Genomic DNA, 12,002 nt, shown 5'->3' with positions numbered 1-12,002 from the left:
GTGGCAGTACCTTTAAATGCTTACATTTTCAAAGTCACTGAGCGTGCTATTCCTTTTTGTCAGAAAAGCTCTCCAATAACGTTTTGTTTTTGACATTTGTGTGTTGAGCAGGTGGGGTTACTGGGGCAGGGAATATGTGCACATAGAAGTGGATATTGCACATATCTCAAATGGGTGGTATAGTCTAGAGGACAGGTGTCAAACTCAAGGCCCGGGGGCCAGATACGGCCCGCCACATCATTATATGTGGCCCGCGAAGACAAATCGTGCATCAGATTCGTGTGTCATTACTAGAATTGCAAATTGTCTTCACTTTTAATATCTTTTTTTTTTTTCATATTTGACCAGTTTTTACTCGTCTGATTTGAAAACGAGTTATTTGTCAGTTTGTTTTGTAGCTTTTACTGTATATATTATGAGGTGCTCATACATTTATTTGGGTTGACAGTCATAATGGCCCTCCGACAATGCGGCCTGCCAAAAAAATGAGTTTGACACCCCTGGCCTAGAGAGAGAGAGAGAGAGAGAGAGAGAGAGAGAGAGAGAGAGAGAGAGAGAGAGAGAGAGAGAGAGAGAGAAACTGAAGTTTTAATTTATTAATTCTAGTCTGCTAATTTTGTAAACAGACATAACAACACAAGCTGAACACATATTCCTGTGTTTTCCGCTTCACTGTTTAAATAGTTTGGAAGATTCGTGCGCCTGACCCCCAAAATGTTTGTGCACGTGCGGGATCCAAAGATAGGTTGGAAAAAGGTGAAGCGACGCAAAAAAATCCACTCAAGGCGGATGAGATGAAACAAGTGACATTTTATTCACACGTGAGCAGTTAACAAGAGTAGACATTTGCTCTGTCAAGCAGAAGGACGTTGTGAAGCTTATTGTGTGCTTTAAAGCCATTCCCGCTCATGACTATTCATGCTCGAGCTCCCGTGGACGTCAGGACGCAGCAAATCGAGCTGTGAAGCTGCGTGGAGGAGAGAGAGACAGCATGCCACACTGGCTGACTGTATCTCTCCCACCGACACGAAACATCGTTGCTTTATTAGGACGAAGCGGCTCTGGATTCCGCCTCCGGTCGGAGGACCACAACAAAGGACTGCACAAGGAAAAGGAAGATACGCCTATGTATATTGTATATTTTATTTTGAAGCATGTGTGCACATAGCGGTGTTAAGCTGCTCGGCTTCATATTTTCACAAATGGACAGATCTACTAAAAGCAAGAGGATGTTATTGTGTTTCTCCCGGAAGATGGACGAGACATATTGGGGCTAACCGAATAGTGACGTTCCAGGTTACGGAGGGAGATGCTTCGGAACTGCCGTTGGCTGTTTGAGATGATAAACGCGTCCCATGGAATCCAATCTCTGCTGTAAAGCGCAAACCGCCCGCAACGAGAAGCATCGCCGAGTACCGCACCTTCAAGTCCTCGTTGCTCCTTTCGCGAGGTCCCGAGTGAGGCTGTCCATGGTCCTGAACGGAGCACCCCACTGACCCCCCACCTGCACACCCGAGCGATATTTAATGAAAAAGACCTCGGTAGCTGGCCAAAGACACACATGAACACTTGGGACTCGGCGGCCACACGCAAGTCACTTTCATGGCCGTGGCACGCAAAATCAAAACTTTACTGACCGTCAACATCCTTGTGTTTGTGGGAATCATCCTGTTCTCGGTTTACTGCAGGATCCAGGACCGATCCGAGGAGTTCGTCCAAATTGGACGGGCTTCTGATCAGAGGTTGCGCGCCAGACATGGTAAAGTTACCAACTTGGTGGACAGGCAATCTATTCTCCAGCGGCTGGAGAGGCTGGAGGATGTCGTCTACAATCAACTAAACGGTAGGGAGATTAAGAATCACATCATGATAATCTGATAATATTAAGAATCACATAATAATAATATTTTGATAATCATCCATTTGCTGTTACAAAGTCTCATCTCCTTGGTTGAAAACTCAACAATGTAAAACAATTGCTTTCCTCATTATGGCTTCTGCAGGCACATCTTTTTTTTTTTGGTAAGATACTAAAGCAGCATAATGCATTCGAGTACAATATACAGTAGCAGCTAGACTTGATTCATATACTTCATGTTATTCGGCTACATAATATTAATGTAGCTACTGTAAACCTCTCAGATGCTGTCATTTGACATCCAGTCATCTTCATTCAAACTGATTTATAAGTCGCTACAATGTTTTATCAATAAGCATTAACCCAATTGCATTATTTTGTTCTATTAGTTATTTTGTCAAATTAATTATTGTACGCCAGCTCTACTGTAAATCCTGTACATTTTGGAAAAGTCGAGTGACTTGTCAAGTCATGTAATGTAAAGATCACAAAGTCAAAGTCTGCTTTATTGTCAATTTCTTCACATGCCAAGACACACAAAGAAATCGAAATTACGTTCCCACTATCCCACGGTGACAAGACATAGTACACAATATACATACAAGTAAACAACACAAAAAAATAAAAACAAGAAGGCACAAACAATGAATAAATAAGAGTGACGAATAAATAATAAATAAACAAATAACAATAAATAAGAGGAGCAAAAATGGAGCAAGTGTGCATACAGCAGACAGTCAGAATATAGCACAAAAGTACAGGACGCTACGCAGAAGGGGGGAGAGAGTTCAGGATCCTAACAGCCTGGAGTATGAAGCTGTTGGTGAGTCTGGTGGTGCGGGAGCGCAGGCTCCTGTACCTCTTCCCAGAGCACAGAAGATCAAACAAAGAGTGAGCGGGGTGACATGATATGCAGTAAAAAGAATTCTAGCTTGCTGGTCTCTACTTAATCATACCTTTTCAATTCATCATTTCATAATCAAATCATTTGTGTGAATTCCTGTATTATTCAAACCTGAATGCCATTGGGTTGATGTAGTTCATACTGGCCACCAGTAGAGAGCACAAATTTATCAAAAGCCCTTTAATTAGTGGCTCTCTTCCTGAACCCGAAATACAAATAGGGCAGTGCAATAGCGTATGTTGCTGTCTGCATCCAAATGAAATATTCTGTCTTTGAATCACAGTTGGCACGGTCTGCATGTTCACCACTGTGTTTGTGTGGAATTTTAATAATTTTAATCTCTGTGATCTGCATTTGCCAGTGTCCCCATACACTTTACCTCGCCTCTTCTTATGAGGCTAAATAGTAGAGAGAATTGATGGATGGGTGGATGAACAATCTCTGTCTGAAAACATTCTGCTCCAAATCCTGCATGATTTTTCTTCATCTTATTAATAGCAAACATCATAATATTGACTATCCACAGGTCAAACCCCTTTGTAAATTGTGATGACTCCTCATATTTGTGAAATTGCCATTGTGAGAAGGGGGACTCAGAGAGCCAGAGACGATTACCATGTCCTGCAGCGATATGAAGTAATCACCCATTCTCTGTTGTTTATTGCCTCCTGATGCCATGTCACGGTAGTTACACCAAGGGTCAATTAGATTTGAAGGACATAAACAAGTGTTGGAATTGTACTTTTGATCGTTTCCTGATGGTGGGCAACCAGACTCCCAACAAGAAAACAACAGTCAACAATTGTTAGCTGCCGCACAAAGCATCGACTTGAGGGTTATCTGCGGCCAAGCTTAGCTGTGAATGCCACCGCCTTTCGCTAATCAGATGAAAACGTTTTAAGCTTGTTAGCCAGCTTAAAGCTGTGTTTTGACCCTAAATAGTGCATTAAGCTCAACAGATACTGTATCTCCTCATCTGTACTTGTTGAGCCTCATTGTTATCGTATGCACATTTGAAAAACTTACAAAGAGTTGGTTTTGAACATTGTGATTCTATACTGTACTCTGTTCATGCATCACTGCAACACACAGAAGTCAATAGTCTTGACTCCGCCTGACTTGTCAAGCCCTTGGCAACACTTAACATAGAAAATATTAACGTAATATACGTCAACATTTACGTCATAGTGGACGTCAACATTGCAGCCATATTGGACTTGGCAAAGTGATGTGATCTGTGAAGATGTTTCCTTCATTTGCTTCTTAGAGAACAGAACCGTAGCATTGTGCGACTTTTAAAGGATATGCATGCCATGTTAACTCTGTCGTGTGTTGAGGTATGATTAAAGTGAACAAAAGAGGAAAAAAGTTAGCTTTTTTTTAATCTGTCCTGTTCAGCTGAATGGAGTATCTGCATCCTTGTCATGCCAGGACGTTTTTTCTGTGGACCATGGACTTTCATTTCTGCCACATAGCCCTTTTCATTATGATGGATATTTATTGAAAAGTGCAGTCATCCAGAACAATGTTTAAGAGGGGAGTGACACAAAAAAAGAAAAGCAAAATAAAACATGATTTGAAGAACCCCACCCCAGAACTGACAGGACACCAACCCATGCAAAGTGACCCAGTGTACACCACCCACTCAATCAAAGCCCACCACAAGACCAACAACCACCTCCACCCACCAGCTACCAAGTATTCTGTCTGTGATTAGAAAATAAAGTAATATCACAAATTAAACATACATCCTGCCGGTGAAAAGTGTTAGACCAAAAATAACAATTTTCAAATGAGTAAGAATAGAATAGCTTGAAATAAAAACATCAAATGGATTAAAATACCAAGTTGAAATATATATATATCTTTTGCTCCGATAGCCATTCCTGAGTTTATGATAATACACACATATTAAAAAAAAATATATATTTTCGACTGAACCGTGATCAGGTCAAGGAGGCAGCAGCATCCGCAGGGAAACCCAGACCTCCCTTTTACCAGCCACCTCATGCAACTCTTCCAGGGGGAATTCTGAAGTGTTCCCAGGCCAACCAAGAGACAGACACAGTCACTCCAGCGTGTCTTGGGTTGCTCCCGAGGCCTCCTCCTTACACCAGGGAAGGGTCCTGGAGGCAATATGTCTGAGCCACCTCATCTGGCCCATCTCAATGCAGAGGGGTAGAAGCTCTACATTAAGCCAATTTATTTTGTATGGCTTGTTCTCACTTTGTAAGGTGGAGACTGTCCCAGCTGACCTTGGGTGAGAAGCGGGGTGCACCGTGAATTGGTGGCTACCCAATCATAGAGGCAATATGGACAAACAATCATATCTTCGAACAATTACAAGTCTTTGGAATGGAGGATGAAGATAAAGTATTTGTACAAAACCCTCACAAACATGGGTAGAAAGCATAAACTCTAAACATCTACTATACCTCAACAACAAAACTCAAAGTATTTTGTGAACACATAATGGCTATCAGCCAGTTAACATGCCTCCATTCTGTTTCTACCTCAGACTGGCACTAGACGTTTAATTATGTGAGCCAAGACTTACACTAAGACTCTTTTCGTCAGCCATGGAAGTCACTCGATGGCCGTCTTCCCGTCTGAAGGTGCCGATAGGATGAGCCCAGCTGCAGAACCCGATACGCTTCTTATCTATAATGCCCAATTATATCAAAGAAACCCATGCTGTTACTATTCCAAGAAGCATGAGGAGAAATGTCACACTTCCATCTCCTCCACAACGATGCACACTCAAAGCTCATGTTGTATCTTAATGATCAATATCGCTGTGTGCATCAGTGCAAGTATGTATAGCTCACGAGTGCAGTACAAGGAAGGCAGGCTGGAGGAAGTTAGGAAGTTTATATATATAAATCCAATAAAGATATGTAGATGAGACTCTACTTGACAAACCGTTGTCCCAAGCAGATAAGAATCAATTTTCAGCCTTGAAAAATAGGGATAATATATTCAGCGGTTCACCTGAAAATCAGCAGTCAGCGGCTCAGCCACTCACAGTAATGGAATATGTTCAAAAGGAGAGACTGCTGCCCTTATAGTACGTAGAGACTGTTTCCCTAAAGTCATGCAACATTTTTTCATCATGACAGCTCTTAGCTCAGAGGTGCAGGGTTCGATTTCGGCTCCGGCCTTCCAGTGTGGAGTTTGCATGTTCCCCTTGTGTCTGTGTGGATTTCCTCCCACATTGCAAAAACTTGCATGGTAGGCTGTTTTACCACGCCAAATTGTCTGTGGGTGTAATTGTGAGTGTGAATTTGTTTTTTGTCTGTGTGTGCCCTGCGACTGGTTGGTGATCAGGTGTACCCCACCTACTGCCCAAATACTGCTGGGATAGGCTCGTAAATGGTCCGATGGATGGATGGATGGATGGATGGATGGATGGATGGATGGATGGATGGATGGATGGATGGATGGATGGATGGATGGATGGATGGATGGATGGATGGATGGATGGACGGACGGACGGACGGGTGGGCGGACGGATGGATGGACATAGGCCTGTTTGACAAAGAGGACGATTGATATTGTATGTTCAGCTCCATCTACACTAACTCACAAAACATCACTCTTGTCATTAATTATGCCAAGGCCATTGTTGAATTTGAGTCTTAATTTTAAAAAGGTGAAATGATACACAGCTTCATTTAGAATTTACAGTATGTATGTATTGTGTCAAACATATTCGGACAAAAGAACTTCAAGAAATAAAGCTTAGTCAGGTTGATGGTACTGTATACATCCATATAAAGCTATGTGGGAAGGGATCACCATTGTGTAAAAAAAGCTGAGATTGAGCGAATTAAAAAGTAAAAGTGTGGCACTATGTGGCGTAACACCTCCCTCATCTCACACTCCACAAGGTATCATAAATAATATACAAAGTCATATAGCGGAAGAAGAAGACGAGGGTTAGCCAAATAACAGCATGGACATAAACAAACAAAGCTGGCATGCAATGCTTTGCTTCCAAGTGTCAAGCAGAGACAGAGAGGCCTTCCCCTCTGGAGGGTATCAGGGTTGTTTTGTGACACGGCTGTGATGCCAGATGGCTGCACAGTGACGTGAGCCCCACCCATAATTGTCAAAATGCCACCACTTTGACTGGATCGGGCCATGTTGAATCTCTCTCATGGGAGAAGCCCGTTTAGTTCAATTTGAAATTTTCACTGGTACTCCGTATTCCGACATCTTCCTAATATGGCAATTGTACTGCAGCACTTGTATTGTTTTTTATATATTGCAGGTGGTCAGAATGTTGTTGCTCATAAAACTGAATGAAAAGAGAAGGACGTAGTTGCTTGTAGGAGGAAATATATTATTTCCTATCCCCTTTGAACAATGTCACAGCGTCACAGTGACGTCTGTTTAAAGTTGGTGTCATGATGAGTCACCTTAATCATAGAGGCGTATTTTAAGTCTGACAAGTAAAATCCTATTGTTAATTCCAACAGATTGAGAAAGCATAATGTGTCGTGGGCAGCCGATGACCAAGGGCTCAGGATCATAAGGAGACAGGGAAAAAAACACCTAAAGACTCATAGTGATTTCAGAGAACTTGGTTGGATCAAGGCTGGACTTTCTCATTCAGTCTCTATTCCAAGTTATGTCCCTTAATTAGTTTGTTATTATGTCTTTTTATAAAACAAATGACGGCCAGTGAATTTTGAATGTCGCCAAGTATCCACCAATTCTAACTTTTTGTGACTTTACTGTTTATGATCATCAATATGAAATTACTGTTATTTAGTTTCCACTGTTCACTATATTTGATAAGATCGTCCTTCTTTGTATATTATATGACACCCCAATAATATACATGATGTCTTTTTGTGTCCTCCTCTTTGTATGTAAGTATCCAAGGCAAACAATGATAATCAGAACAATAATCCATCTGTCACAAAGTGATAGTTCAGTGTTCATGTGACAACCAGTCGTCATTCATTCATCCGTTTTTCTTTCCACTATCTGTGGTGGCTTTACTACCATTGTCTCTCTCAGCTTCTCTGCTGTGGAGCTCAGTCATGTCCTTGTCCAACTGAGTGTTTTGCAGCTCTGTCATTGACAGACAGTATAATGATGCCCTCAGGATGGGGCCTTGCTGTATCGTAGCTGCTCCTGTGGTCTCTGCATGCTGCCATCAAATGTCAGTCAGCTGCCATTCTACATGCTCCCTCTGCTCACCTAAATCTGCCCACTCTGTTTGCGTCCACCTCTGATGTTCTATGTCATTTTTTTGGCAGGTTTAGCAAAACCCATAGGGTTGGTGGAGGGTCCCGGAGGACTCGGTCAGGGGGGAGCTGCCGCCTCACTTGGGGAAGACAGCCGTGATGTGGAGGGGAAGTATGAAGAGTATGGCTACAATGCTCAGCTCAGTGACAGGATCTCCCTGGACAGGACGATCCCAGACTACAGGCCTAAAAAGTATGCTCATTTTCAATTTGTTCTCGTTTTCTGGAATGCGTGTTGTCTCTACATCGATACATCAACAACTGCTGGTCCGATAGGTTTTTAATTGGAGACCAGCACGACTCCAGCACCAGTTAATGGGCTCCATTACTGTGAAAACACATACAAGTCTCCACAAAGTACAGTTCTCTCCCTCCATTTCTTTATGATCATTATTTAGTTTTGCAACACCTCTGTAGCACAAAGTAAACTATGAAGTTAAAATTGTGTTTTGTTCCATTAAAAAGATCTCATGTACAAGATGTCCGCTCATCCTCCGGGAGAGTTGCAGAATGAATGTTTGCAATGCTGCATGAATAAAACACAAAAATTCAAATTGACCCTTGTAAATGTAAAATGTAAAACGGGTCCTTTGGGACAATCTTGCACAGCGGGTGGTTTATGGCGATAATTACGTGCAGACTGCCCTCAGTTCTCAGTGGAACTGTGTGTGTTACAAACCTGCCGGAATTGCAAATTATGCTGGAACTCAGTTGTTTACTCCAGAAATAGTTTAATTCTACATTGCTCAGCAGTTTTGTTAAGTCAAGCGTCAAGCATGGCTAATGATAAGACACCATCATGAGCACGCTCGGTGGACTGATTAGTTTGTACTTTAGCACGATAAAAACAAAAACATGCATAAACAAATTTACTTAAATTTTGACCAGATTTGTATCATGGAGGCCAAAGTTTTAAACAAAAAGGTTTTTTTTTTGTTGCCAATACCCCATGGCACTTTGGGGAAAAAAATGCTACGTTTTTCAGCATTTAGCTACAATTGTGTTCAAACGTACCCACAAGGACGTTCCAACGTACTTACGAGTATGTTCAAACAAAAATTTGCAGCGTCAAACGGCTTCATTACCGAAACAATCATACAAAGTCACTGAAGTCAAGAGATGCACTCATGCAATCACAAACTATAGAAATCAATAAAAAAATAGAAGAAACCAAAACATGAACAAAGGAAAATACAAATGGCATTACACACCAACAAGGACTGAATAGAAATACTGAATACACACACCATATTTCTTTCCAGGGGCTTAAGCACACATCCTATCATATCTAAAACAACCAGACAATTGCATTCCTCATATAAGAGAGCCATTGAATGATTTGTACAGCTCAAGAGATGTTTGGGTGCGATCTTGATGCATACAGTATTACAAACTGAATGGGATTAGTATCACTCGGTGTCAGAACAATGTGAGTGGGGGATGTGACACTGGTTGGGAATCTGACAGCCACAAGAGTCTTCTGAGGACAGTAGCATTGGTAACAATGTATTTCAATCACACTGCTTTATTTAGAGGGGAAACGTGTCAAGACTAAAAGCAGGAAAAGGGTGGGGAGGGGCTTGGTAATTAATAAAGTCAGCAGAGGGTATCTGTGGAGTAGAAGAGCTTTTAGGAAATTATTTTTAATTGACTTTACCCCCCCCCCCTCCTATAAAAAAAAAAAAAAGGAAAGTGTTTTCTGACACAGGGGAAGAGAGGGTTTGCGATTTTTTGAAGTGGCTGCTTCCGCTATTAAATGGTGCCTACTTTGTTCACTTTAATGGTAGTTGTGTTGCTGAGATTACATTCTGCAAGCTGCTCTTCCTTTTATACGGCTTTCCATTCGAGCCATTAAACTGAATTTTCAAATGATGATATTTCAGAAACAAGCAGACTAAAAGCGGGTCTAAGCAACTCATACTTTTGTGTAGTTACATGTTATAATAGGTACATGACTCATTCTCTGATAAAAACAAAACTGTGATTTCTTGGTTGATAATACATTTATTTATTTCACAACCATTCTCTAGATAAATTCTACAAATGATGGTAATTTTCTTTTGTGTGTGTGGTGGCGACTTTCGTTCTTTAGAACTCAGTCATTCTGTGGCAGCACAGTGTACAGCGGGTTAGCAGGTCTGCTGCTTGCTGCTTTGTATGGAGGTTGCATGTTCTTCGTGTGCGTGTGTGAGTTTTATCTGGGTACTCGAGCTTCTTCCCACATTTGAAAAACATGCATGTTTTTAAAGACTCCAAATTGTCCAAGGGTGACAATATAAGCGCAAATGGATTTCTCTAAACAGGTGTTTATATGGTGAGGAGTCTGAGCTGCACCTTGCCTTTTGTCTGAGTTAGCCCTAATATGGACAAGCAGTATAGACATTGGATGGATGGACATGGGTGAGAGGTGACCATTTAGCTTCCCATGTTAAATTAGTCTTATTTTTTTAATAGACTTGATGGATCCCTGGCTGAATAAAAATTGTGATTTACTTTAAAAAAATGATGTAATACCCAAATGACTGACCATGTGCCTCTTTTTCTCATTTTGTTCTTCTCATCTGGACGAGACACCAACAGGGACTTAAGTAAAGTTCTATTTGCTGTCCTTGGGCCGTGGCCTTGGTCTGATAATGGCTTTTTGGTCCGTGGGAAGAAAACCAATAAAAGCTGACATGATGGTAGCATTACTACTGTTAATGGAACAAAAATAACGATGGAGTTACAGACAAAAACATACATTTCTATTACTTCCAAAAAAAAAAAAAAAATATATATATATATATACGTATATATATATATATATATATATATATATATATATATATATATATATATATAATTTTATATGTACTCTGTTACATCTTTACATATCTGACTTGATTTGATGCATATTTTGTGAAAACATTATTCTATATTCAATAATTCTAATACACAGTTGGTCGGCCACCCACACAATTCTTGGACATGAAGTTGTCTTTGTGTGGGAGGCTGATAACCATTCAAGGAGATGGCTGATACTAAGGAAACAGGCGAAGCGAATCCTGTATAAAGATCTGAAATCTATTCGTGTTTGAATCTCCTGTTATCCATCCTTTACTCTTTCCAGTGATAGTGAATATCTTCTGAGAGGATTTAATAGAGGGTGAAGTAAACTAATCTGTCTTTCTCTGAGGCGATATTTATGGATTGGAATGCCACCATCATGGTAGCGCAATGATTTAGTTCAATGTTGAAATCCACAGCATGTACAACGAGCCTTGGGGGAAAAGCCAAAGCCAGCAGCTGGGACTGCAAGCTGGCGCAGGTGGAGACGAGGGCGGTATGTTCGAAATACATCTTAATCTGGCGTTCTGTTTCTGTCAAAGCTTGTTCTTGGTCAAATTATGAGTGCTGGCCATTGAGCTCAGGCCCATTTCAAGCAGATGCTTCAATCACTCACTCTTGCTGCTTTACAAGACTTCCCTACCAAGGTAGACAGGTACAAATGAAAAGGTTGACCGATGTCCTACAGTTGGATCCAATAACTAAGGAAATGGATCAATGTCATCATATGGTTTCACGACTGAAATCGAGCTTCACCTCTTCATGTCAACCAGAAAAGATGAATCTGTGGGAAAGTCTGACATTTACATGCATTCTTAAACCAATGCCTCTCGGACAGGTCAGTGAACCAAAGGGAAATGTGTGTGTATATTTTTTTGGCTTGCTGCTTGCACGTCTGCAATGTGGCACCAGGCTCTCTAAAGTCAAAATGTGATGCGAAAAGATCCCAATACAAACTCACTGCCAAATTTGTCATTGTATTTATATAGTACTTGGCAGGGTTGATTTAGGCAGACCATAGAGAAATCTGTGAGAGGGGACAAGTAGAGTTGCTACTGTAGAACATATAGGCATGAAAACATGACTGAAAAAATACATTGGGGGCAGTATCAACCATGTTTCTTAAGAAGAGAAGTTGAAGGCATGGCTCCAAATG

The 12,002-nt window shown here is 41.1% G+C and overlaps 1 protein-coding gene across 1 annotated transcript in view; it reads left to right on the top strand.

Annotated features, from left to right (window-relative positions):
• The first annotated feature begins 854 nt into the window (after positions 1–854).
• galnt9 (polypeptide N-acetylgalactosaminyltransferase 9) overlaps positions 855–12,002 on the top strand; it is a 49,450-nt gene continuing 38,302 nt past the window's right edge. The window contains exons 1-2 of the mRNA XM_037257841.1: positions 855–1,843; positions 8,033–8,213. Of these exons, the coding sequence (XP_037113736.1) occupies positions 1,603–1,843; positions 8,033–8,213 (422 nt within the window). The 5' untranslated portion in view covers positions 855–1,602. The remainder of the gene's footprint in view (positions 1,844–8,032; positions 8,214–12,002) is intronic.

This window comes from Syngnathus acus, chromosome 9, assembly GCF_901709675.1.
Source record: "Syngnathus acus chromosome 9, fSynAcu1.2, whole genome shotgun sequence".
NCBI classification, from domain to species: Eukaryota; Metazoa; Chordata; class Actinopteri; order Syngnathiformes; family Syngnathidae; genus Syngnathus; species Syngnathus acus.
The sequence above is the reverse complement of the archived record's forward strand: the minus strand, read 5'-3'. Positions and strand labels throughout refer to the sequence as shown.